The following is a 27,976-nucleotide window of genomic DNA, read 5'->3' as shown; positions in this document are numbered from 1 at the left end:
TACATTAGAACATTTATTTCTCAGAGAGAAAATATAGTCTCAGACAGTCAGATAATAGTAGGTAAAATTAGCATTTTTCTTCTTTACAAGCATAGATTTTCTTATTACCTCTCTTATACCATCTGATATAAACAATTCTAGAAAGCAAATAAACTCACTTTCTACAATAAATAGAGCGATCTGTGCTTTACAGCAGACTGACAGTAACGTTTAGGTCCCGTAGCAACAGCAGGATATTAGCCAATTCAAATTCTAAAATGTCATTTAAAAAACAAACAAAACAAAACAAAAACCAAAAAATCCAACTCCCGAGATCTTAAAACATATACACAGGTCACAAGTCCACAGCTGAGCTACCACCCGGAAAAGTGTATGTTTCTTTAAATAAATTACACTGTGTGCATATAAAAGACCCAGCAACACAACTGAGGACTTCAAGAATGGTGACAATAGGTCTAAATAATTTAGAACAGTATTTTACAACTATATACACAACATCCTTCCCTAGCCACACTCCATAGGCATTATTATTATTATTATTTTTACAAAATCCTATGCCCCATCTCTATATGTTACAGGAATCTTCCTCAAAGTGTGGTTCCATGTCCCAATGTATAAGAAGTGGTATTTTAAAAAAGTAGACCAAGTAGAAATGGCAGTGATTACTCCCCCTATTCATTATTATTATTATTATTATTAATTATTATTATTTTGACCCCACATTCTCTTCAGTATGAAAAAGTTAAAATAATAAAAAAATACTGAGTTAAAAAGTGAAATGATGATATTCAATCTACAATCTTGCTCTGCACCTTTGGTTCTTAAAATGGGAAAGCAAAAAGGGATACACAACAGAAGAGATTAGAGAAATCATAAAGTCCTTGGCTAATAGAAAAGGTTTTGTCGTCAAGTTCCCAAACATCAGTTGTCCCTGTTTTTGCAACGCAAACCCAAAAAAACCAGGGATTGTCTGCAGAGCTGGGTTTACTTGGGTTTTAATGGATGACAACGCTGGAGACCCACACACCAGGGAAAGGATATGCGTGTGTGGGAGAAGGCGAAAAGGCAAAATGGTCGTGTGCTCTAGTTAGCGCTTGGTTTCAACCCAAACCGAGCCAGAGGAAAACGTTAGAGAGACAGAAAAAAGGGAAGAAAGGAAGAGGAGCCTTACACCAAATGTGCATAAACCAACACAAAAGATGTATCTCCCTCCAACCCTGATCAATCTCAGTGCCTGCAAAGCTGCTCCAGCTCATTAGACACCTCCAGAATTAGTTTTGCTTCTTAAGAAAAGGAAGTTATCTTTGCTTAGACTCAGTACTGTACTAAACCATGATATGAAATGTTACTGGAACAAGCACAGTCACAGAAATCAGAATTTAAATGTGAAACTACCAAATAAACTTCTAGGACATAAACACACACACAAAAATCAGGTAATTTGCTTTTCATATTTAAAGCTCTGTGCATCTGCGCATGTGAGTGTGTGCAGCAGAGGGGAAGGTTACCAAAATATCTCAAGTTTTTCTAAATGCAATGAGAGAAATCTAACATGAAAACACTATGTACGTAGGCAAGAAAATCCTAACGCGAACTCCCAGCTACGATTTTTTTTTTTTTAATGTGATGGGACAATCCATGTCATTTAAAAAAATGAAAAGGCCAATGATGGTTAGGGTAAATTTGGCACAAGAAAGTCCAGTTGGGATTTCCGTAAAGGATCCTGGTTCGGTTACAGTGCTGACGGGTTCCCGGGAATTACTCGGGCTGGCTGATGACTTAAAAACCCTGGCGGCACGGGGGAGGCAGGGGCAAGGGAGGGTGCATGAGGTCCGAACATCCGAGTGCTGCGCTCTGGTCACTGCATCAGCTCACCTTGGCTCCCGTCACCTGGCAGCTTTTCCTAACTACCTTACTCCTGGCCCTGTAGACTATACATTTCATCTCCTGCCAGCTCTTCAGCGAGACACATTCAGAAAGAAGCTGGACAGGCTTTTTGGCACATTTCAGGGTACTTCGAGGAGTGCTGACAGCTGCTGGGAACGGCGTCCCCCAGCCGGTCAGGGCACGAGACGGTCCGCTCTGCCGACGCAGCGAGCACGGGGTCTGGAGGAAAAGGAGGACCGGCCACTCTGACCCCTTACAGATAATTGGACGTAACGAAGGGATGATCTCCCCGCACGCGGCTCATGTGAATCATGGCTCGGTCGTATGCCACCTGCACAGACTTGCGGATGCTGGTTTTTCGTCCTTCCATCATCTTTAACTTGTCCACTGTGTCATCCACGCCGAGGGGATAGACTTTGTCACGCGGAAGCCACTGCCTGCAATAGAAAGGAGAGTGCAAAGCCCCGTCACCGAGGGCACCGAGAGGGGAAATGGGGAAAGAAGAGCAAACACCTGGAGGCCTCTTGCCTTTGCAACGCTATGGCTGAGCTCTCCGCAGGAGGCTGACCGCTCCGATGTACCTGGCTCTCATACCCACTGCATGGCTGCTACAGGCCAAGGAGTTTATCCCAAGAGTTTCCAAGACACGGCCAAGTAGTCCAGCTCCTCAAGCATTCTCCATATATCTCAGCAGCAATTAGTCACTGGTTGTCATCTCCTCCCCAGGAGCAGCTACACTTGTGTGATCTATTTGTTTATAATTAACACCCCACAATGATGCTACAAATGTTTAAATGCCTGCATTTGACATGGAAGAACCACCTGTAGCCAAAATGCCTTCCTGCACGAGCACAATTTTATCCCTCCTTGGAATCCTTACTCAAGGCTTTCAATGCTCCTTGGAGCTCCAGGGGAAACTTGGAAATTCCTGTGTTCCACAGAGTAGCAAATACAGGGACTTCCATGGTGGAAAGTAAGTTTTTATCCCTGAGAAAGCTCTGCCTTGTTCCAAGAGGCTGTAAGCATCAGGGTTTGGGTGGGTACAACTATCTGAGTATCATCCAGAAACAGGCAGCTTCCAGTAGACACATCCCAAGCCCAGGCTGAGCCCAACCAACTGATGACTTAAATTGCAAGTGCCTTGTCTATAGCAAGTTTTTATTGTGCAGTCATTAGCCCAGGTTAACTAGCACACTCAGAAACATGCCATCCATCTTTCCTAACGAAGTCCAGCCCCTAGGAGCTCAACCTCGGCCACTGCTAGCACAGTTCAACGCATCTCCCAGGCAGCCAACACGGGTAACCCAGGGCAGCTCAGCTCATCTTCACCACAAAGACAAGGGACCAATTTCAGTCTTTGTGACCCTTCTGCAGCATCACTGAAGTCAGCAGAATTTGGATCTGGCACTAAGAGGGTTTTTTAGGACTTTCCTGAGGTGCTTTAGCTTCCCACAAACTGCAAACAAGGCTCTAAGTGGCCACTTAAGAGTGTAAACATCCACCAGAGCTTGTCTTCAACAAGAGCAGGGCAAAGCCAAGGAAATGCTGGTTTTTATTGGGAAGGTAGTTTCAATTACAAGTTTGGATTTAGATTTTTCAAAACCGATGACTACAGCAACAGGAAGCATGGCACCGCCATTGATTTTCCGCTAAAAATCATTAGTACCTCTTCGAAGAACATGCCCTGTATCAAGTGGTTCTGGTAATCAGGGACCGTGAAACAATGCAGTGTACTAATAAAAAGCCTCAGGAGTGTGTCCCTTGGCACCTCTTTTCCCCAGAGGACACAAACATACTCATCAAGTGATGCAAACGTGATCCCCTTCTCAGCTTCCCAAGAAGACGGCACACGCTTTTCCTTTGCCTGTGTTGCACCTTGCCTCCATTTCTTTAGACTGCATAAAACACTGCAGCAGCCCCAAAATGTAGGGGGAAACACTCCCCCTTGCTGCCTTACCCCACTGTGTTTGGCTCCGCTCTCTCCCCGTGATGCACCTTCCCTCCAGCCGTGACACAGCCTCCGGGGCAATGTTCACCTCCTTCCTCCAGCCCCTCGCCCTTCCCTGATCTCGTGGTTCCCTGCTCTTCCAGGGATGCCAGCAAAGACCTTCCCCAGGAGACTAAGGAGAAGGGCTCTCAAAGTACCACAAGGCTCCTTTTTAAACTCTTGGTATCTTATTTTATAGAGGCAGCAGAAGAAGAGGCAAGCCCATTCTCTCCTCCATTCCCACGTGCACCCCAACGGCCCAGCATCTGCTTTGTTCGCAGTATAAACTCTCTGGATCTGTGATCCCAGCTGCACACAGGTATTGCCTCCTGTGTGACAATTTATTTGCTTGGTTCATGTTCCCATGTGGCATTTGCTGGTTAAATAATCCAGCGGGTTCAGCGTGCGGCTGCCTGCCTCACTGCGGGGACTCACTTCTTCCAGCATAATTCTCCAATTTTACAAGTTTCCCATTGCTTCATACCCGGATTTCAAAGCCTTGTTGCTTATTTTTAAGGCACTTCACTGGTTTGTGGCTTATTATATCTGGCTGGGTTATTGTTACCATGTGAGCATGGTCAGCCACTGCCACTAAAATCAGCAGATTCAGTCTGTCTGAGACAGAACAGTAAAAGGCCTTGAGATATTTCACTTGCCCTGAACCAGGTGCTTACACCTACAGTTTCCATCTTAAACAAATATCTTGATCTGAAAACTGCAGGTACTCAGCACCTCTGAAAAATCAGGCAAGTCTAAATATGGAATAAACCCAGCATTTCGAAAATGTTACCCTGGAGATTTTTGGCAAATCTTTTGCGCAGCAGTGGAACTGGCTGCTCAGTCTGCTGGTGTTTTAAAGTCAAATGCTCTCTCTAATTTGCTGCAGATTTTGACTACTAAATTGGCTCTTCATGTGCCTCAGTATTTTTGTGGTGATGTGACCCCTGGGTGAAGGATGCTGGGCTGTTCACCATGGAAGTGGAGCAGTCAGATGTCGTGCTCTTGGGCCAGGACAAGCAGGCTGGCTTCCTTATTTAGATTCTTCTTGACTGCTGCATGTTTAAATTCTCCAATTTACATGTAACAACATCATCATCATAATCCCTGTATGCTCCCATATACCAAAGATTATGTTAAATCTTCCCTCTCTGCCACAGCACTCACCACAGGCCCCCGCCTGTCTGCACACACACACTCACCAGGTTCTCTTGTTGTCAAAGAAAAGGACAAGGAAGAGCTTTTCTCCTGCCTCTGTCTGCCTCTGCTCCCCCAACTTCAACACATCCACGGGTGGGACTGGGATGGGGACTCCATTGTGGAGCAAACCCTCGCGCGGCATCTTGGGATCGATTATCTAGTGACACAGGGAAAGGATATTTAAGCACAAACCCCTTCAAGTACTGCAGAGAATGATTTTTTTTTTTTTTCTGTTCTTTCAGTCTATCCAAGCTAGACAATTAAAATCTACTTAGCATGGGTAAGCAAAATTGCTTGTTCTGTCTCAGCGGCTCTTTTTAAAGAATTTTCCTGTCCTTGAGGCTTCCCCTGTGGAAGGGAAGCCAGTCAGTCCAAAAGCCAAGCACCTGATCTTAAAAAAGGGAAAGGACGTAAGTGGTTCTGTGTGGATGTAGACGCATTTACACTAATTGGTAATTTAGTACAAACTCAGTATTGTTGTGTTCAGCAAAGGATTTCCCTCCCTCACTCCAATCTCGTACAATAACACCATTGCTGTACTCAGCAGGCATAATGCGATTTCACAGCAGCTCCATTCTGGTGCAATTCAGTTGCCTTCAGCAGCATTGCTCAGATTTATACTGCTATTGGATCAGAATCAGGCCCAATATTTTGAGAGAGTCGACAAGCAGTGCCAGCTTTATCAGGCTAGGGGAACACAGACTACAGTCATTTTGGAGAGAAGTAACAACAGATGCATCGATTCTCCCCATATAAAGCAGAAATGTCAGTGTCCAACATGTGTGCTATATGTGATCACAGGAGGAGAACGAAACAGCAAAGGGTGGATGCAATACTCGGTATACTGTTCTTTGCTTCTTGATCTTGGCTCCTAAATACTTGAAAAAGCAGCTTGGCTTTGACATTGGCCAGCTGTAGGAATTTATTAAGACACTTTACCACCGCAACAGATTGCTTTAAAAAAAATTACTTTTGGGGGGCAATCTTACTGTTTAAAGCCTTGCTAAAGCACAGTTTAACTTTGGCTGTAGCCACACAAAGATCTAAAAATGCTCTGGCTGGCCAACATGGCTAGCAGATCCATAGCTGTTCCCTCCTCTGGGCTGCCACGTAGAGTAAGAGCATGGATGAGGGTCACTCTTTTAGCAGAATCTGCCCTTTTTGACGGCATCAGAACTGTGCTCAGCCACGGCCAGGCATACATGCTGTGTCAGCTTACGCCTGGTTTCACAGCTCTACTGCTTGGATGTAGAGACCTGTATAATTTCCGTGATGACTACGCTTGCTTCACCCCCTACAATTTCTCAGCAGTCACAAGCGCTGTCTGTCTCAGCGATCCCAGCCATAAAGGTACTTAAGGGGATGGCTGCAGCCATGCAGAAATTACATGGAGCAGAAACGGCAGGAAAAGCCACGGCCCAAGGGATATAGTTAAAAGTAGCAGAAACAACAAAACATAGTCAGTCTATCTCATGTTCTTACTTATATACTTTCTTCAGCAATCTCTGTTGATAACTTAATAAGCACTTAAAAGCCTGCGGTGGTATTGGCATTTCCTAGCAACAGCTGCATGTCATGTCTTGCTTTGGAACCAAATATGGTGCTCCTGAAGCCAGGTTTATGGATTTCACATTAATAGTCAAATATCCAAAGACAGATAAATATTAAGCAAATACCGTTCAAAGGACTAGGTGCAAACACATGCATGTATTCTCATATTTAAATCAAACATACGGTTATTGCAAGAAGATATATACATCACAAGACCAGTTGGGCACCTACATATGGAGTTGTACTCACTATATAGGAAAATGTGCGGGCAGTTAGACACCAGTCGAACTTGGTGCCTGCCTTTATAAAATTTAGGTCTTCTCATGCCAACAGTACTGATTACTTTCCCCATACCTGCAGAGTGAACAGGAGAGGAGAGGAAAGATCTCCTCCTATCCCTGGCACCGAGAGACCAATGTTTTATGAATCCTCTGCAATGCTCTGAAACAATGAGCACAGGGAAAATTAACTGTGCAAAGGGGAAAGGAAAAAAAAAAAGCACATACTGCATGATTTTGGGAAGTTTTCCTTTTCTGTCTGGTTACACTGCACACTAGCACTGTGTTCTGGGCTAGCTGCGCTGCAGGTACAGGCTGCGAGAGAGCAACGGGGTACTTACCAAGGCAGGGTAGGAGGGATAGCCACGGCACTTGGCCCACACAAGCTCCAAGGGCTCCAGCTCAGCCTGACTCTCAAAGGACATCAGGAGAGTCCTGCCTAAGGGACAGAAGGAGACATGGCTTAGGACAGCGATTACTAGCAAGGGGGTTATGATAACACAAGAAACCACACCATCATCTAACCCAGGCATGATGGCCTGCATTGTCTCAGTAGCAATCAGCTAAAACAGATGAACTACTGTTGTAGTCAGAAGTCAGAAGTATCGCAAAAGATCCATTGAAGACATGAGTCACTAATCTGCCAGCTCGTGGTCCTGGAAAAGGAGTATTCTTCATTAATGTGAATTTTACAGCAAGCAGTGCTTGCTCTGGGGGGGAATGGTCAAACACTAGCTTTACCAGAGGTCAAACTGAATCTAGAAAGCGCTGAGTACAACCCAAACAAGCGCCCTGCCAAGATGGATCTGATCTGCTTCTCCACTATTGCTTTCCAGCCGTATTCTTCCATTAATGAAATGATGTTCTAAACCACAGAATTGTCCCACTGATTCTAATTATCCCGGTACCAGCCCCGCTCTGTAAGCTTATCTCCAAAGCAGATTGCTGAGCATACGGGGTCCGGGATAATAATGGTTCCCAGGGAGACAGGAGCCAGCGCACAGGAGCTGTACAGAAGGGCACAGGCATAGCAGGGAGTCAAAGCTGAATTCTGATTTCAGCATAAACCTGCAATAACTCTATCAATCACAGACACACCGTAAGAATGACAAGAATCTGGTCGTGTGAGCACTGAAGATTGGTGTAGTGCCTTGGGTAGTATTGGAGGAGTGTGACTTAATTTTACTGATGTATAGCACAGTCTGACAAAAAGACGACTTTGTTACAAAGACCTTGAAAGCAATGATAGCAATACAAGAGGGAACAGCTATGAAGTCATCTCCAGAAAGACCACTCTTATAATTATGATTTACTGTTTGTATTGCAGTGTCATTAAAGAGATCTAGTCCCAAAACAGTAGAAGACAGTGCCAGACACACTACAGACACCAGACCTACAAAAAGCACCCATCTGAGGAGAACACAGGGCACAGGCAATCAGCAGAAGTGAAAGCAGGAAAAACCTTTTATGCAATAACCTAAATTTGTAACAAAGCAGGTAATAATGCACGAGCAGGTCAGCAGCCTGATCGTACAACCTGGATAGTTTGTGCAGGACTGGTTCCCGGTGTGCATTGAGACCTGCTCCCCCTGGTTCAGACGGATGTCAGCCCTACGGTGTGGTAGGACCGGAGTAGGGTGTGCTGTGCTTCTCACCTGAGCTGCTGTAATCGGAGTCTCCATTCACACCTTCCAAGAAGGGCACCCGAGAAAGAGCTGGCTTCCCACGACTTCGCTTGGGAGGCATCAAACCACTGTTAGAAAGATATGGAAAAGTAGGGCATTAGGAGAAAACAGATTACCCTTGAAAACAAAGCCAAGTAAACGGATTCCCCAGCTCTGTCTAAAATACTGGGAAATTACTGTACTGGTGCATCGACATGAAAAGAACACTGAATACTTGAGCAAAATGTCATCAATACATCTCTTCTGGTGCAAGTACACCGGACATCATCCCAGCTTTGCCATGAGCAATGAAAGGGGTCTAACAGAAACCAAGCTGTGAACATGAGGAAGAAACCCAGCAAAGATTTCATGCTGGAGAGCTGATGCAATGATGCTTGGAGCTTGCATGAGCTCACCCAGTTGTGTATAGGCTTCACAGACGACAGAGCAGCCCTCCGACAGGACTCCAATATATATGCAATTGGACTCTATAAGCCCATGTCCTGAACGTCCTTTCACCTCATTACATTTGTAGTAATTCAGAACGTTTCAGAAAATGAACTATCTCCGCCTCAAGCAATCATATGTTTTCACTTATTGTAATTCTTTTTTTTTCTTTTACAATTTTCTAATAAGCAACTCATTCTGAGTGAATTTCATGCTGAGTGGAGAAAAAGCAGTAAACAGAGCTGTTTCTAAATAGAATAATTGTACAAGTTATCCATGAGACATCAGCTTGTTTTTAATTCCTTGTTTTGTGGGTGTCACATAGCTCTATGTGATTTTTGCTATGTGAATTGCTTGCAAGTATTTTAACATGCACTTACATCATACTTTTCATCTTCAAAGTACTATGCAAACATCAACTAACAAGTCCCCATGCTCCCCTGCGAATTCAGATTTGTCTCCCTCACTTACAGATGGGGAAATGGAGGCAAATATGGTGGGGCCATAAGGCCAATGTGGTTTGAAGGTGAGTTTCTGGCTCCTGGTCCTGTTCTGAGAGCATCCTCACCCCATGAAGGATTTCTGCATGACTCAAGGGCCCTCACTTAAATGACACTACAACTACACGTGAATCCAGGTCTCTCCTTTTTGTTCCCTTCGATGCAGCTCCTCGCCTTATGATAGTTTATTGCAATAGCTTCTTGTGAGATCTGCATGGGGGTCATAGTAGCACCCAGCATACAGAAGAGGCAATAGTCATTGCCAGAGAAGATCTGGGACATCTCCTCTTCACCCAGAGCTGAAGATCTGGGCACACAGCCCAGAGAAGAGGGGAGAGATGAAGAAGTGGGTGGGTGTCCCATCTCAGAGAAGAGCTGGAGGTCCTTTGCCTCCAAGGGGCTCAGCATGTGCTAAGAGAGATAATTTACTGGGGCGCCGCTTGCTTCCCTTGGGCTGCCCAGAACCTGCCACAGGGAAAAGCCCTCACAGCAAAATTGCTCCTCCAAACCCAGGGCCTTGCCCCTTGTCACGGGCATGAAAGCCTTTGCAAATAGATTTATAATGGAAACACTAATCAAACCTTAGCTACAACTGCAAAATTATACACCTCTTTTGACAGCTAACATTTAGGATCACTCTGCATAGCAGAGCAGAGTTTTCATTTGAAAAATGCCCCTGGGATTCAACCCTGCTGCAGAATAATTTGTTAAGCAGCTAATAGTTCTAAACTCTACCTTCAGTCCTGAGAACGGGTGTGCATGGGGAGCTTTACGATTTTAAGTGCCCAACTGACATTGCAAGCTTGAAATCTTACAGGACTAACTGAGCACATGTATTGGGAGGAAGCATAAAACGTTTGAACATATTTCTCTAGTGATTAGTCATCACCCTCAGGGTCATCAAAGACAAGCAGAGGGCAATGACATGTTCAAGGCACTGAAAATAGTACGAAGAATATCAACTAAGAAAGTCTTGCTTCTGCCTGTCCTGGATGATCTTACCCATCAAGGTCAAGTGTCCTCAGCCTGCCACTCACAACACACAAACGTGATTCTGGCATAATAAAGGTTTTACCATGCAGTGAAAGGGCTGCGAAATGACTTGAGTCAGTGTTAGGAGGGCTGGACAGGTAGGTAAGACCAGAAAATGGATATGGTACCCACGTATGTCTACTGCATCTGACCAAAAGATGACAGATGTTTGCTTTAAGTCTGTTCAGTCCTGTTTGAAGTACCCAGTTCTGCTTTCGAACCTCTGAGAGGAAGAAAGCAGTGATTCAGTAGGTGGTAGAAGTTCAGCTTCACCTGCAGTGCTGAACTGGACATTTGAGTTCAAGGTTTTTCTAGCTTTGGCTCTCAAGAACTGCAAGAAGGTATGCATCAGCAGAGAGGATGTGTATGCATTGAGGAACAGAAGTGTAACAGATACCCATTTGCTTGAAAAATCAAGCACTGCTTTTGGGACCTATAGCTTAAGAGGATGGGATGGAACCTCAGAAGCTTTTGTCTTTTAGGGTCAACACACAAAATAAGTAACAGTTTGGGCTGAGTTTGAAACGAAGAAGTCGAACAATAAAACCAGGCAGATTAATCCAGACACAGAAGGTGTTCTGGGGAACAGTTTCGCATGGGGCACTTACCTGCAGGCTTCAAACACCAGTCCACTACCCAGGCCAGAGCTGCACTCGGAGTCAGAGCCGCTTTCTGCGTGTTTTGCAAAGCCGTTAGTCACTCCTGCCAAGGAGACAAGTGGGAATCAGCCCAAAGAAGCAGCAGCAACACACAGAGACGCTACCAAGGCTCAGGTAGGGTCACTGTCCCGTGACTCACAGCTACAAAGATGCAAAGTACTTCGACCAGAGAGGGAAATTCTGCACCGAGTTCTCCAGACTCAGCTGCAACCAAAAGATGACTAATAGAAGGTATTTCTACCGCCGACACATGAAAAATTTGGCTGTCTCTGAAGAAGCAAGTGCTGGAGAAGCGCCCAGGGATGGTATAGGAGAGCTCCACGCAGCACCCAGCTTGCTGGGGAAGCCCAGAGACCAGGAAATGAACCACTTGCTCATCTGGCTTCAGATGTCGTTTGGAAAAGACACAAACGTTTCACACTGACTGCCAGGGACTTCTCCCTGCATCACCCCGGGCGCGGCTGCCGGGCTGGTCCCTGCCTACGGGAGCAGGCATATAAAACCACAGCTTATTCGCTTACAGGTTCCTCGCTGAGAGAAAACCACTCTAGGAAAAACTCGTTGCTTCAATTTCTCGAAATGAGATATGCCAGTGCACAGAGCAGACACTGAGGAAACAAATTTCCCCTGGGTAGAAGGCGGCTCCCCACCACCTTCCTCTCTGGCCGGTACAAATGTCACTGTAGCCGTAACTGGAATATTTCACTTCTTTGCCCCAGACACCAATGGCGCTGGAAATCTTCCCTTCACTGCCAGGTTCCCCGCTCTGTGCACCGGAGGGATACCTACACAGAGAGCTGGGACCACCTCTGAGCTTAGACAAGATCCCACAACCAGGGACCGGCAGGGATGGACAGAGAACGACCCCTGAGAGCAGCCCCAAGCCCAGAGCAGGCGCAAGAAGGCAGATGACCACTGCCTTCCCCCGTCCAGGGACCCACCACCCCCAGGTTCCCTGTGGGCTCATCAAAAGCCCGTCAGCCATACAAAGGGCAAATTCATGCCAAGGCCCCTATTGTTTTTCCAGCTGTAAATATGGAATGGCCACAAGGAGCACGTTTCTGGGAAACATCTTGTTCTGACAATCCCGATCACGCTGACCTGCTCCTGTGGTAACACAGATTCGGCACACTAGATACTCCCTCCAGTTAGGAGAAATCAGTTGTGTTTGAAACACTGGAAGGAGCTGAATCACAAAAGCAGTGCTGCAATTCATAGGAAAAAACCACCAGTGCTGCTTCAGCAGAGGAAAAATGTCAGTGCCTAGTTATCAGTGATTTTCCAGCACGCTCACTGTATTTTTCCTTTTTTAATTTCAACCTCCCATTCTGACCTGCATCCATTGTGGGCAACTCCTCTCTGCTTTAATTACTGGCAGATGATGACGGCGAGTCCCTCAACTCTTTGGAGAAGCCATTTGTGTTTCCTTTAACCTGTCCTGGTAAGTCAATCCCACATTCAATTGCTTTCCTCCCACTCTTGATTCGCTAGTGATCTTCTGACAGCCAAATAACTTCAGGATAATATTTGAGGTATGGGCTAAGTCAAGCCTTACAGATGGGAACTGTCCCACAATGGCTGTTAACAGAATTAAAAACAAATCACATTGCTGTCACTCAGGTGTTCCTTTTCACCTTGTATCTTTCCAAATTTCATCTCCGCTGCTGATTCTCATTTGCAGATCTAATTTGAAAAGGAACCTGCTCAGTATTCCCACTAATTTTATCTAAACCCCAGAACTGAAAGTACAGCTGATTTAAAAGGAACGTTTAACATCTCATCTTACATGGGTGCTGTGTTACTGGCCCACTGCACACTTCCAACCGAATACACCATTTCTGCAGCTGGAAACATTCACTCCTAAGAGTGGCTGAGCCAACGCAAACCCTTCCACGAGGGCAGGAATGCCAACACTTCTCAGCCCTTACCGGAGAGCCTGGAGTCTCCAGCCAGGCCATTCAACAGCTTTGCAAGCAGCTGGGCATGTTGGCTTGCCCTACAAAAAATGGCAAAGTCTCTCTTACAGTAGCCCTGCTGACTGGTAAAGGGAAGAATTACCTGTGACCTCCCTGGGCTTCATCTTGGTACCTTTAAATGTCTAAAATGGAGGTGTGTAAAGCTGAACTAAGTTACCAGAAACTCCATGTAGAGTCAGTGGAGAAGAGAGGTGCAACTCATTACAGACATGTCTTGTCTGCCTTATTTTAGAAATCTGTGGAAGAGTTGAAGCTTTCATCAGGCATGTCTGGTTATGGGGACTATGCTTCCCCCAAGCATAAATTCAGTTTCAGGTGAGTAGCCTGGATGCAGATGTCTTTACTCGGCCCCAGGATTCCCACTCCCTCAGCCCCATCTCACAGTTTCCAAGGGTACAGAAGGAAGAGAAATCCCAAGGAACTACCTTTCTGTCCTGCCTGCCTGGGTGACTTCTCTCCATCGCTCTCGCTGCACGTCCTGCTGTGTGGCCGCTTCCGAGCTTGTCGCTCCCCGTCCGGGCGGGAGGGCGAAAGCTGCCCACTCTGCCCGTGGTCCTCCCCGTTCTCCAGGGAGCAGTCCAGGCCTCTTTGCAGCTTCACTCCGTTCTTAGCTTTTTTAAAAAGGACAGATGTCCGTCGGCCCACGCCGCTGAAGGGGGGGCTGGCAGGGGTGTCTGCAGGCGGCAAGGCCAGTCCGTTCAGGCCGTTGTCACTGAGCAGGCGCTGGAAGGCTTGGCTCTCCCGCTGCAGAGCCTTCTTGTCAAAGAGCTCCCTGTCCGACATCACCCTCTTATGCAGCTGATTCAAGGACTTGCTTTCACTGATGGGTTTGAGTGTTGGAGGGTCCTGCAGAGAGTCCAGCTCCGAGAGGGAGGGTGCGGGTCCTGTGGGCTCCAGGGTTGGAGGGTGCGGGGGCTTGGCATCATCTGCTAAAGGAATAAAGACTCTGCTTCAACATTTTAGAAAGAGTTATTCCCAGAACTACCAATAACCATTCCCATCTTTCACTAGGGCCACAGACAGGAGGAACAGCAGGTCTTGACTGTTGACACGCACTAGTGAGCTGGAGCTAAAATCCTGCTGCAACTTCTCACCTTTCTCCCCTTCCTCGTCCCCTTCCCTTGATGTTTTATCCAGCCCCTCTTCCCGCGGCACAGGCTCCCCGTTGGGCATGGTCTTGTTCTGCTGCTGGGCCAGCTTCTGCCGAATGGAGTTGATCTCCCGTCTTAGGAGCCGGATGCGTCGCGTCCGGGCGCCGCTGGATCGCATGGTGCTCACCATGTCTAGCTTCTCCAGCAGCTCCTTGAGCTGGGCCTCCAAGGAGAGGTGAGCCCGATTCTCTGGGAGGAGGATGTTATCCACTGCATCAAAAGAGATTGTAACAGTGAAGGGAAGGAGTAAGGCTTCTCGAAGAAGCATTTGGGACCACTGCTATGCCTCATTCCCTTTGATGCTACTCATGAACCAACTGCTTTAGTTCGGGTATTTAGCAATTGTTAACCTTGGAGCTCGGACTTCCTTCCTTTGGGTAAAGAGCAGCTGATTTAACTTGCACTGCCCTCCAGTTCCCACTGCTGTCCCAAGGGCAACAGTGAAAGGACATGTGTCTGCACCCCACACAAGACAGCTCACAGCCCAGGTCCTTGGCAGAAACCTATTTCGTTGCCAGATTAAACAACAAACTCAGACCACAAACAGAACTGGCCAAAACATAACGTGTTTGTTTGCCATTCCTCTGGCTCTGCTGAAGGGCTGGCATCCGCAGGAGCAGGGCAGACAGCTGAGAGACGTGCTATCATACACCAACACAAATTTCGTAACAGACTGTCCATCTGCATCCAAGAGGGCTGCAACATTTAGCAATCAGACGGCAGACTGCAAAGCTCTGCGTGCTGGATGGCAGCAGTATTCTGTACTAAGTTTAGCCAAGTTATTCAACCAATTATTTGGAGCTGCATCTCAAGACGGCTGTGGGAATGGATGTAGTCGTGCTGTGAATGGAAAGTCTCAGCTAGAAGGACTGCTTGGGTCTCAGTACCTTAACCCCTCTAACCCAGTTGCTCTACACCTTGCCAATTTACAATGAAATGTATGAGCTTTCCGCAGAGCAAAAAATCCTAGATCCACCTTTGCGCTGTTCTTTAAAACACCAAGTTTGTCCTACAGCCATGGCATAAATCAAACAGCATGGGCAGTTACAAGGCTCTTCCGAGACAGACATGCACTAGGAAAGCTGGAGCTAAGCTGCACCTAGCTCAGAGTGCCCGCTCACCTGAAATCCTGCTCTTTGAGGCTCTAAAGGAGTTAGATATATGCTTAGGTAAACAGATGGATAGGAAAATTCTTGTATGCTGAATGACGGCTATGATTTCCATGCAGGCTGAGCGACATGCTCAAAACAAAGAACACAGTTATGATCTACCTGAAAAAAACAAGGTTAATAAACACTCACCATCCTCCCAAGAAAAGCGGTAAAAGTCCTCGGTTTTGGGTGACTCAGGCAGGTGAATCCCCACATCAGTGTCAAAGCCGATGTTTTCAGCCTGCCGCCGTGCATGACGCAATATCGCTCCTCCGAGGTCTCTGAGCCGGACAGCTGCTCGGTGGAAAATCGTGTCTTTAGCATTATACCTCATGCAGTTGGTAACTATAAGGTTAAAGTCTTCCTCAAACTCATCCAATGTTCGGTACAGGTGGGACTCCAGCTTCCGCCTCATGGTGGAAAAATCCATTGGGTTGGAAATGAATTCCAGGTAATCTGGAACCTAAACATATAAAACCTGTACAATTACAAAAACCATTTACTAGCCAACTAGAGCGCATCCATCATAAGCACTCTTAATGCCCTTTCCACCGGCAAGGGGCAGCGCCAGCAGTTCATTTCTGTGTCACCCAGTCAAGGCAGACACATCCTGGCTCTGCAAAACATTACTTGTCTGAGACGTGCTGAAGCTTCCAGAAAACAATACCCTTTTTTGGCCCGGAAGGATACCCGCATTGTGAGTCCTCTTTGAGATATTCTTTAGTCCACCAGCAGCTTGGGACAAGGTGGTTTGTGCTTCCAGGGTTATGATAGCACATGAGCTTCTGCCCAGCAGTACTTCATCTACAACCCGTTAGACACCTCTAGGAAAGAGACTTGCCTCGTTCAGGTTAACAGGCTCTGCAAAGATCTGGGCAGCATCCTTCTCCTGCAGCAGGTCCAGTGTTGTGCGCAGAAGTACATTGAAAGGGGTCAGCTGTAGCTCCATAGCAGCCTGCTGAACCTTGACCTGGGAACGGGAAAACAGCGATGAGCACAGTTATCGAGGACAGGATATGTGAGTGGTGTCTCCCTCCGGTTTTCTCCTGAATCATCACCCCAGCTCTACTCAGTGGTGGAAACCTCAGGTCATCATGCCACTAGCCTGGTAGAGTCATTGCTGAAGAATTTCTGGCAAACACCTTGTCCCCTCCACGTGCAGGATGCACATTAGCAGACAGCGCTTTGCAGAGTCTAACTGCGCAGTCCAATCCTTTTGTATGGGGGACTCCTGTTTATCCAATCTCATAAAGCCAAAACAAGAGGAAACCCCAGAAAATTAAAAGATAATACAACTAAAAATGAAAACAGGAAGAAGCTTTTCATGCCTGGTAAATTATCCTGGAGAACTCCCTGCCTCAAGATATTATTATGCCAATTAACAACATTACACAAAAGTTAAAAGTATGTAGGTGTTTACACGAACAACAACATCCATAATTAGACTAGAGAGCATAAACAAAGTTTAAGACATAAGCTCTCACACTTCAAGGCAGAAGCCACAGTGGTTAGGTGTCTGCAAATTCCTAATACAGTTTCTTACATCCTTTATGAAGTCTCTAATACTGTCTGATTTCAAGCAAACAAGTTGTAGCACCGGTTTGATCTCTTACACTGAAACTCTATTCAAAGGAGACTGGAACAGGATAGAAGTATTTACTTCTCCATTAACTTTTTAATTTCTTTGATCTTATAATCCCTCATTATGTCATTACATCAACCACTTCAGTAGCAAAGGAAAGCAAGTCTGTTTACACAAAGCAAACTGTATTTGATGTGCTAAGCAACAAGACAGCATCAATAAGAGAATGAATGAAAACAGATATAAAGACCACACTCTTCCCCCAAAACAGGAAAGAAGCCAAACAAAGACTCAGGACTCTGGAGCATCCTTCTCCACTCACCTAAAAGCTGGGCTGGGATAGAGCTCCAATTAGATACACTTTTCTGTGATATCTTATCCTTTTATAAAGCACACCATAGTTTCAACAAGCTTTTATGGATTTAGCTAACTGTGATAGGGATATATCAAGATACCAAAGCAAACAAAGCCCAAGAGTGATTTTTTTTTGATCCTCCTACCTAAAATATGTCCACACAGCAAGCAGGACTGAGCCGCTGCTGTAAATCAAGGACAATGCAGCAAATGAACGAGTGCTGGCATCAAAAGAACTCCAGAAAAGCTGTGGGCAGTTTCTGGCCATGAAAAAATAGCTCGCAGAGGAGCTGTGATCACAGAGGATACTGCTCTCCCTCTGCCTGGCTCCCTGCAGACAGCCTGAGAGCACCCAGGCAATGCCTGAGGCCACGTGTACAGGCTCACCGTGCGCAGGGTGCATCTTTCATGAAGCTGTCCTTGAAGATACTCATGCCAGAGAGCACAGTTGTGGCTGCAGCGACCAACCAGGTATGGCAAGCAAAGACCCTCAACAGGCAAAGCTGGCAAGCATGGGAAGCAACCTTAACTGGTGCAACTTTGGAGAACTGGACGCAGATCAAAGAGGAAATTGGAAAATTTAGTAAATGGTCTCCATCTGAAAAGTTTTTCTTCTGAAAAATGCACTTAGAGGGCAAAACGCAGGAATTTTTAGCTTTAGAAATGAAGAGCAGAATTGTGATTTAGACCTCTCTCTGGAGTAGGTGTCACCAAACTCCTGAAATAATCATTAAAGGAGATCTAACTTCTACTCTGCAAAACATCTGGTCCATGCCCAGAAATAGAAGCGGTGCTGTAGGTCAGGAATCAAATCCACTATTAGTTATGCAAATACATTTTCCCAGCACTCCGCAGCCCAGCCCTGGTTTGGAGGGCAGAGGCTGAGCAGTGTGAGCCTGTGACTGACACGGGGAGAGACGGGCTGCTCTGCACATCCAACACCCAAACTCTATGAAAAGAGGAAAAGGCTCAAGAAAAACTGTCGTGTTCCTCCTCTGCCTCCTGAAGCACAGAGTGCTTGCATGGGACCGAAGCTAAGCGCAGCAGCTTGGCAGCCAAAACTACCTACCTGCTCCCGTTTGAGTTTTTCCCTCTTACGGATCAGCTCGATGAGCAGCCGTGCCCGCTCCAAGTCATGCCGCAGTTTTTGCCAGTACTTCAGCTCTTCCTTCACTGCACTGGTCTTCTCATCCTGCTCCTTCTGTAAGACATAGCAGTGGGGTGAGATGAAAAACACGACTGGCTTCCTGCGTTTCCTCCTCTTTCTAGGTGTCCCTGTGAACTGCTCTCGTAGTCTTCCTCCTGTTTACTTGTCTCTTGTTCAGACTATGTCCCCTCCTTCCTACAGCATTTAGCTGTCTAACAAACACAACATCAGCCTTTCTGGATTTTACGTTATCTGTGAAGTTAGGCCTAAATCATGCCGTAGCGACACTCTGGGAACACGCTTCAGTGCATGCTCTTAAAAGCACCTTCCCTGCTTTTATATCCAAGTTCATTACATAGGCTGGAAATTTTTCTGTTGGCTGCTGTGCATCGAAGAGGCAGCCCAAAGCGTTTACAGTATAAAGGCAAGGCGAGCAAAAGCATGGGAGAAAAGAGCTATTATTATCCTCTTTGTAACCAATAAGAAATAGAGCCATGGAAAGAGATTTGCCAAAACACAAAGGAACAGCCAACGCTGGGAGATGAGCTCACACCTTCCAAGACACAGTTCAGTGGCTTCGCAACGCAATCATCCTTCCTCTCCTGAATCCGTAGCTTTTTAAATGGTTTTGAGGATATAGCTGAAGTGCATGCACTTTCGCATGATTGCCAAGAGAGGACAATTGCCTCACAAGATCTGGATGGTTTATATTTATAGGACATTTGTTTTTAAGAACTTACTTATGCTAAATTGCCAACTTAATACACCAAGGAAATGCTGCACTTCCCCAAGCTCCAGACTAATGAGTGGGAAATATTTTTTTTATTAATCACCCAGAGCAGTCTTCCTGCAAACCAAAGGCCTATAAATTCCTCCAACTACAGTAAAAATATACGTGCACAACGTGCACAATACCTACTGACAGGCTGTTAGAGGATAGAGTCTGACTGCTTCATTATTTCACCAACTACTTCTCGTGCTGAACGCAGTGCTGTTTAATAGCATCGAGGTCGAGTGACTCTGGATGCCAGCTCAGAGGAGGAAGCAAAGGAGTCCAGAGCTGCTGATTATGTCTAAACTTCCATATGAATGTGCATGGGAGAGTCAGAAATTGAAGCTGAAGGAAGAATGACCCAAACTGGAATTTGGCCAGGACTCTGGAGCTAACACCCATTTTCTTGAGGAGGGGATCTTTAATCACTCGTGAGGAACGTGGTTTTATGATTCATCTAAGAGATCAGTCCTCCAAGGGCCCATCACAACCTTGCACAATCCTGGGTCTCCTGACTCAGGGGAAAAACTCTTACCTGCTGCCTCATCAACACCAATTCTAGTGGCACGATGGATATCCCACTGATATACTAACTCAGCTCTTCAGGCACGAGCATACCAAGAGGAGACCAAAAGAGACTTAAATCAGGTCACCCTCTGATCCTTTCACCCTCACTCCCCTTCCCAGCCATGCATCAAGCGCTTCTCCCCCCCCGGAATGCAAGCTCTCCGTCCTCCCACGCGGGTTCAGCCGGGGACCAGTACCTGCTCCGCGTTCCTCTGGGACTGGAGGTGCGAATGCAGGCGCCGGATCAGGGGCACCCCGTTCCTCGCCTGCCGCTTCAGCAGCCAGTAGTTGTGGAGCCTCTGCATGAACTGGTTCTTCCTCTGGAAGGAGAGGCCGCTGCAGATTTTGTTCAGCCTGAAGGAAGCAAAGAGGTGTCATGGAGCCAACTGCAAAGCAATCCTGACTCTGCGGACCCTGGTGATACCATCACGGTTCCCAGCGAAGCTTTGCAGTGTTGTGTCAATGCACGCTCCGGACTACACATGCAACTGGTACAATCTGGGATCTCCTCACTGCGAAGACGTATGTGCCTACTTTTCACAACATATCCCTATGTGAGTAGCAGCTCGGCTGGAGGTTCTCACCAAGCACTTGCCAAAGCACGGTCAAAGTATGCAATCACCAATTCGGCTCCAAGCCTTAATTTCAAAACTATTTTCAGTGTCAAGAACTTTCCAGGGGGCAATTTAAGTCTGATGTTATTAAGCTGGAGTCTGGGAAACTAACTTGACAGGAGTCCAAGAATAATATATCACCTATTTCAAACTTTTCAAACCATTCGTTAGATTATACGCTATGCCTTATCAGCAGCTTTCCAAAGCTTACGTTAAAATCCTGGCGACACATCACCACACTTCCTCAGGCACCAAACGAAAATTCAGCGCTACCTAGTTCTGCGTGAGAGAGAGCTGGGAGAAAAAAATACACAGCCAAATTCAAAGCTGCTTGCAACACTGACAGGTTTGACATGCTCTGTAATAATAGGAGGAATTAAGAAACTATGAAATGAGGAAACAAAATAATAATTTAATAGCAGGATGACCCCTATCTGCCTGCCAACCTGTAATGCCTGAAGTATTTTAAAAACACCTTCACAGCCATCTCTGTGAATTCAGATGCCAAATGGGTGTTTGCCGTTAGGGACCACCACAGATTCTGCATTACGCAACAGTTTGGGACGACTGCTCAGCAAAGCAGGGAAACCACAGTGTGCCAGCGACACTCACGTGGAAGAACGCTGGTCAGGAATGATTCTGCAGAGCACTCTTTGAACACAGTTACTGCTAGGTCTTGACTGAAGATTCAGTGTTTCCAAGGTCAACAACGAGAGGGACCGAATTCTCAAAACAGACCCTGTCCAGCTCCAGCTGTCCAGCTCCTTCCCTAAACCTGCAACACTCACCTGTAAGAGGGGATTTGTGTGACTGTCACCATGGGCACAGACGAACACCCGTTGGTCGCATCACCAGGCTCCTTTTTGATCTTCTGCTTCAATTTCACTTGGTTCTTTTTCAGAGACCCTTTGGGAGGGCCAGAATTGGCTTCCTCCTCTCCCTCCTCCTTCACAGTGTCCTCCTGCCCCTCACCACTAGCAGCTGGAGACCCTTTTTTCACCATCCCAGGTGGGGAGTGACTCTCACAATAGGCAGTCTTGCGCACGGTGAATGTCGTGCCGTTGATGCTGGTCTCCCTCATGGGTTCGATCTTCATGAAGAGTCCAGCCCGCTGGGCACAGGTGACGTGGAAGGCAGTGTAACAGTTCACCTTGTGGCACTGGATAGCAGCTCCCATGCCCTTCTGCTTGCAGATATAGCATGTGAGCTTCCACCGAGCCTGGGGGATGTTATTTATCCCTTCAATGGGCTCCAGGAACACAGTGTTTGCAAAGCAGACCTCTGGGATCCAGATGGCACAAACCACATGAGCCCAGTGGCCATCGCTGGTCTGCTTGAAGGCTCCACCTTTGTTCGGGCAAAGGACACAATCCACAGGGCGAGAAGGGGACTGTAAGCAGCAGCGGCAAAGCCACTGCCCCTCGGGGATATAGGGCACGCCGTAACACTCCTGGTGCACGGCCAGATTGCAGATATCACAGAACAGGATGACGTTGCTGTTGTGACACTCATCATCCATGCAGACGCAGCAGAAGGCATCCTCATCAATGAGGGACTGCTGAGCCCCGTTGTTCCGGCTCTCGAGGTACGACTCCTTTTCCAACCGATCCACCAGCAGCTCAAAAGTGTCAGCAGAAACTGTCCCATAACCATCGTCCCTTCTCTTCTCGTTGACCATTTCCAGCCACGCCAGATCCTCCTCATCCATGTCATACTCCACCTCTACATCAAGGTCCTCAGGAGGCTTTTCAATGTACCGGTAGTAGGCAGCAGGGAGAGAAGGGGCATCTGGCTGGCTCAAGGAGTCCACCACACGGAAGTTGGGCTGGGGTAAGTGTAAAGACGTCCCTGGTGCATGTTTGGAGCAGGACTCTTTCTTCTTGCCTTTGGAAGGTGCTTTCTTAGATTTGGAAGGGAAAAGGGGCTGCTCGCTGTTTTCCTTGTTGCTGTTGCACTCCGTGATGTCCTGGGCAGTCAGCTCATCCTCCGTGATGATTTTTAAGGGATCGTAGATGCTGATGCGATGAAGCCGCCCATCGATGTCTACCTCCACAATCCGCTGGGCCTGAGCGTACGTTAGTGTCTCCCGAGTCGGTGAGCACTTGAGGCTGTAGGGCGAGGGAGAACGCCTCCCCTCCAAGTTCTGCCGGGACCTCCTCCGAGGCTTCCTCATCGCTGCGGTCTAGACACCCTGTAACAAAACAGGACAGAGGACAGTGTAAGCCAAGGAGACAAGCAAGGAACAGCACAGATTCAAAAACTCACTCAGCATTGCAACAGAACAACATTTCTACTAGAGACTCCAGAAATTCAAACAGCACTTATCACATCTGCTTGCACCGTTCACATACTAACTTCACACAAGCCAAGGAGTTCTCCTCTGTCCTTTTGCCTGTGCCTTTTCTTTTATATCCCCAATAGCACACAAAATGTGCTAGATGTTTTTCAGGTGGAAAGGAAAGCACTGTTCCTGCCCTATGAAAGCAGTTCCCAATTTTTTTTGTCACTGAGCTCCAAATGAGCAAACTAGCAGTGCTCCCTCAGTCCAGGAGGGAGCTCCTCCAAGTTTCCCACCTCAGGGCTGCCACCACCACTTCCTCCTTTCCCACACTGCGGATGCAAAAAGTCCCGTAATAAAAAATCATCCTCCAGCTTTGCTTTCCCTTCTCTCGTAGACGTAGCTGTTCCTTACACCCCTCTCCAGACAGTGTGCACTGAACGGACTGTGTCCTTCCCAACATGCAAAATGGGTCACAAAAGCCCAAACAGAACCAGAGGATGAACTGAGCAACGTAGCGGGTACTAGATGTGCATCCCTTCTGCTCTTCGGTGGGATCCATGAGGAAGCAAAGGGGAATGAGCATGGGAACAAGCAGCATGGATCCAGATGGACTTACTAGTTTTGGCTCAGTGTTAGCTCCTCTGGAGCCACAATCCATGTTCAGGCACCTGAGCCGGTTCTGCATGGAGGGTCCACAGGGGTACGAGTAGGAGAGCAGCAAGACAGCTTCTAGATCGCACCAGAAACAATGCAATGGTATTTGCTCAGAGCCTTAACAAAAAGCCCAAGCCAGCTCTGCCCTTGCAAACTGCTAATCAGCAACCTAGATAATTATTTGAGAGTCGGCTCCTGACATTAAGGAGGTGCCCGTCAAGGGGGAGCGGAGCAGAAGCCTGGAGTCGGTGAGATGAGCTGGGGGAGGATGGAGACGTGGCGGCAGGAGCCCGGCGATCTGAGGGCGAACGAGGGAGGCAGCGAAGAAGGAAAGCAGAGAGGAAGCCAAGTGAGTAATGCAAGTGAGAAGGGCAGTGTCAGGGATGGGAACATGAGTTATGGGAAGAAACGGGCTGAGGCTGAAACAAGCTGGAGAGGAGACAAAGAAAAGCAAACGTAAAATCTCCCCGAGAAGCTAAGTCAGCCCAAAGCTTATCTGTTGCTACACAGAGGCCTGAACCACCCTTATTTAGAGCAACCCACACTTTCAGCCCCTTTCTGTGGGACCCACAGACAAGAAAACACATTACAAACGCATGATTTGTACTTAGCCATTGCATTATTTCTGCTCTGTGAAGGACATAGCTCCACAAACCCTCAATCGTGTAAGTCAGAGCAAGCAGCACCTCGCAGGACCAGGACCTACAAGAAGTCCCAAGCTTATTCCAGAAAGAAGTAACAAATTCCAGGAGCAACACGTTTTTCATGAAAGTACTGGCTCTGTGAACCACGAGATTAAGCCATGATACAACATGTGTCCTAAGAAACAGACAGGCTTTGGGAAAAGTTTCCAAACTCTCCTTTGCATCCACAGAAATAAGCTGCAGGTCCCAGTTTCAGTACGCACACCCATACCGATGGAGCCTGTAGGCACAATTTAATTCCATATGCAAAATATGAGATGACAATTTCCACCTGCAAATACAGGTACCACAAATTTCAGGACCTTTGCCTTAAAACTCTAATCAGCCACTTGATCAGCAGACTGCAGACACCCAACTGCACTTGTCCCAGCTGAGCTCCAACGACTTCAACCAGTAGGAAAAAAGAATTGTAAAATAAGGGTATAAAGGCAACTTGATCATCAAATGAAAAAACTAGAAAATCCTGCTGACAAACAGCTCTCTTACAATTCAGGCGGGTATGAGCAAAAAAGATATTGGAGGCAAAAAGATATATGAGCAAAGATATTGGAGGATAAGGTAATCAGCATGAGCTGACCACACTCATAATTAATATTGTGTTCAGGACAAACCAGGCATGAGCTGACTGCTGGGAGTGCTGAGGGACAAGCAAATTTCAGCGAAACAAGCACCTGAAGGAAATGTTATTTTACCTGTTGACAGGGTACGGGGTTCCCGTTGCTTTAGTGAAACAATCAGTATATTGTCTAGAGAAATTACCCAAAGTGAGCTTTCCACGACAGCAATCGACTGCCATAAAACAACCCATTTGTAAAACACACAATTACTTGGCGCTAGGCAGAAGCATCTAAAAGGGCATGGAAATTGCTGCCAGCCAGAGCTGAGTGCCTGGGATAAGACATGCACCTGGATATTAGGAGAGACACAGCTACCCACCTCCAAAATACCTTGAAAGCAGCAATGAAATGAACTCAAGACACACTGAGCTGAACACTGCGACCTTGTCTGCAACAACAGAAACTTCTAAGCAGCAATCTAGGAATGTTTTGATCTTCTTGGCACACTTGAAAACACCTCCCAGCCACAGATAAAAAAGAATCCCTCTGCAAACAGCACCCGTGCACGCTGAAATGCAAAACAGACCTGACTTCAGCGGGGTTAAATGCTATTTCAGCCCATGCTGATTCTGTCCCACCATGGACAAAGGTTGCTGATGTGAAAGCAGAAAGTTCAAACAGTCGTCCTCTCGCCGTCGCCACAGTGTGCTCGAGGCTTTCCAAAAACCTCCCATCATCCATTTCCGCTGGGTATTGCGCCAGGAGCAGGGGGTGAGGTTCCTAGAGAGCACAACTGAGCAAACAACGTGGCTACAATGCACAAAGCCGCTGGGGATGAACTTAATTCTACGACAGGAGTTTACTCAGGAGCGGTTCAATTCTCCTGAGCAGCAGCTTTCACACCTGTGGGCCAGAGATGCCTGGGGGGCTGCAAAAGGCAACTAAAAAACCAAGTCTGTCATCAGGAGGCTTAAATTTACTACAAAGGGGTGGAAAGCTCCACTGAAAAAACCTGGAGAGATCCACGTATCGAACAGCATCACAATACAGGCCCCTATTATACACGCAGCCTGGAAAATCCAGCACAAGTGGATCCTCTACAGGAAGGGCTAAATGTTGCCATGACTTACATGCATGTAATACTGCGTTGGTCATTTCCAAGGGTCAGAGGCACCCTCTCGCACCGCAGAAGACCTCAGTCTCCTTCCCACCCCTCCTTCCCGCTGCAGTCCTCCTTTCCAGCCTTCCCACGCTGAACAACCATTGATTTTCTTTCCAGCAGCAGCTTTCTTTGCTAACCTGCAGAGGACACAAGGCTGGAGCCCAAGGCAGTGCTGCTGGGGGAGCTTCCTGGCCCTTTCCAGCATGGCTTGGGGATCCCAGTGAAGAGCTAGGTCCCTTGACGATGAAGATCTTCAGTGATTTGGAGTGAGGAGAAGGCCACCTGGACCTCGGCGGGCAGCAGCAGATGGGAACAACATGGCTCTCGTTCCACTCCGGTGCACCATGGTTACCGGCAGTGGCTACAGCTCATACAGCCCTAAAAAGTTTGGGTTCCTGCATTACCAGAGACTGCCTCTCTCCAGGGCACCAAGTCAAAAACGAGGTCTGGAGACGTTCCTCCTCATTGCCATCCCGCGCTGGCAGCCACGCAGCTCTGGGCAGGCACTTGTTGCTGTTTGCTGGGATTTAAAACCCCTTCCTGCGCAGTGGGGAACAGACACCTACGGAGCTATTTAAGAAATGCATCCGTAAAACAGAGGCAACGGATGCCAGATGAAAGAAACAGCCTGGAACAGCCACAGCCCCCTATCCACCTTTCTTTTGGCAACCAAAAATGCCAGGTGAAGCTCCTGCCACCCTCGCCGATGTCCCTCCACTTTCCCACCACGTCCGTGCTTTCCACAGGCCCATATTCGCCCCACGCATCTGCTGAGGGTTTATGCTCCTCATGCTCGCGGTGATGCCTACAATGAAGTGTGGCAGTGCTCAGCAGAAGTCGTGGAGAGCCGCCGACCCAGTGCCTGCCCTGGCACACACAGAGATCTTTATCGACCCCCTGATATTTCTGTAACCAAGTCAAGCTGTGGCTCACACCGGAGACAGGCCACGCCGCAGGACGGGAGCCCCTCCGGAGTGGGGAGGGTGCGAGACATTATGTCGGGCTGCAGGTGAAGTTTAAGGTAAAGTCTGGACTCGGCAACAGATCGTGCATGCCAAGAGCTGTGTCTGGCCTCAGCAGCAGCTGAGGGAACCATAACACACCATAAACTGCATCTGGCCGCAGCAGCAGCGCTCTGATGAACCATGACATGCCATGAGTTGTGCCTGGCCTCAGCAGCGCTCTGAGGAACCATGACACGCCACGAGTTGTGCCTGGCCTCAGCAGCGCTCTGAGGGAACCATGACATGCCATAAGTTGTGTCAGGTGCCAGCTGTGAGCTCCTCTCAGGAGCTCCCCTGTGCAGCTAGGGCCACGGGATCCCTGCAGGGAGCCCCAGCAGCAGTCAGCGATCTGGGTCAAGACACAGCAGGGACCCGGACAAAAAATAAAGCCGCCCCCGGGGGAGGAGAAGGCGCGGCGGGGGCGTGCGATGAGCTATGCCGGTCCTCAGCACCGGGCCCTGCCCAGGCGGGCCCACCGCCCCCGGGGGAGCGACAAAAGTCCCTAAGGAGAGCGGGACCAGGGCGGGGGAGAGCGAGAGAGAGCGCAGGCAGCGCCAGGCGGCTATTGGCTGTCGCCGCCGCCCATCCCACCTCCAGCACCAATAGCAACGTAAGGCTTTGCGGGTCTAAAGGAGGGTGCGCTGGGCCCCGCCTGGGCCAATAGCGTGGGAGAAGGTGGGCGGGGCCCCTACGGGCGCCGCGAAGAGGGGGGGCCAAGATGGCGGCAAGGGGGGGGCCCGGTTAATACGGCGCTGCCCGTTCCCCCTCCCCAGGCGCTCGCCGCCGCCGCCCCCTCCTCGGCGAGGGGCCGCGGGCCGCTCCCGCCGCGCGGGGATCGAGCGGGGGCGCGGCGGGGGCCCGCAGGGTGCGGCGCACCGGCCTCCCCCGGCTCCTTCCCGCCCGCCCGGTCACCTTCCCGCGACCCCGGCGCGGGGGTGTGTGAGGGAGGAGAGACCCCCTGAGGGAAGGGTGTCGCGGCCTCCCGCGCAGCGCTTTACCTGGCCGCTTCAGCGCGCCGCCGCCGCGGCGGTCTCCACCGTTGCCGCCGCCTCCTTTTTGGGGATTTTTTTTTTTGTTTTCTTTTTTTCTTTTTCCTCC

General features: G+C 48.0%; 1 protein-coding gene across 3 annotated transcripts; it reads right to left on the bottom strand.

Annotated features, from left to right (window-relative positions):
- BRPF3 (bromodomain and PHD finger containing 3) lies at positions 1–27,976 on the bottom strand. 3 transcript variants are annotated; one of them, XM_050911285.1, is made up of 13 exons: positions 27,877–27,976; positions 21,305–22,707; positions 20,100–20,256; positions 18,486–18,617; positions 16,322–16,450; positions 15,631–15,943; positions 14,273–14,539; positions 13,604–14,107; positions 11,152–11,245; positions 8,556–8,653; positions 7,242–7,339; positions 5,074–5,228; positions 1–2,324 (listed from the first exon to the last, which is right to left on the bottom strand). In XM_050911285.1, exons 2-13 carry the CDS (start codon positions 22,687–22,689, stop codon positions 2,141–2,143), a joined length of 3,516 nt encoding a protein of 1,171 aa, XP_050767242.1. In that variant the 5' UTR covers positions 22,690–22,707; positions 27,877–27,976; the 3' UTR covers positions 1–2,140. The 3 variants fall into 3 exon arrangements, with proteins under 3 accessions (XP_050767242.1, XP_050767244.1, XP_050767245.1); XM_050911287.1 differs by having other exon boundaries at positions 13,604–14,104; XM_050911288.1 differs by lacking the exon at positions 5,074–5,228 and having other exon boundaries at positions 2,237–2,324.

The sequence above is a fragment of the Gymnogyps californianus genome, chromosome 27 (genome assembly GCF_018139145.2).
Source record: "Gymnogyps californianus isolate 813 chromosome 27, ASM1813914v2, whole genome shotgun sequence".
NCBI lineage: Eukaryota > Metazoa > Chordata > Aves > Accipitriformes > Cathartidae > Gymnogyps > Gymnogyps californianus.
This window is presented reverse-complemented; position numbering and strand designations above follow the sequence as displayed.

What these genes read in the sequence shown, in the direction of transcription:
- BRPF3 (XM_050911285.1), bottom strand. Translation starts at nt 22,689, where the DNA reads ATGAGGAAGCCTCGGAGGAGGTCCCGGCAGAACTTGGAGGGGAGGCGT. An exon ending in CTGGTGTTTGAAGCCTGCAG is followed by an intron (nt 8,654 to 11,151) that starts GTAAGTGCCCCA and finishes TCTTTCTAACAG; the next exon opens with TGGTTTGATGCCTCCCAAGC. An exon ending in ATCCCTCCTACCCTGCCTTG is followed by an intron (nt 5,229 to 7,241) that starts GTAAGTACCCCG and finishes CTGTGTCACTAG; the next exon opens with ATAATCGATCCCAAGATGCC.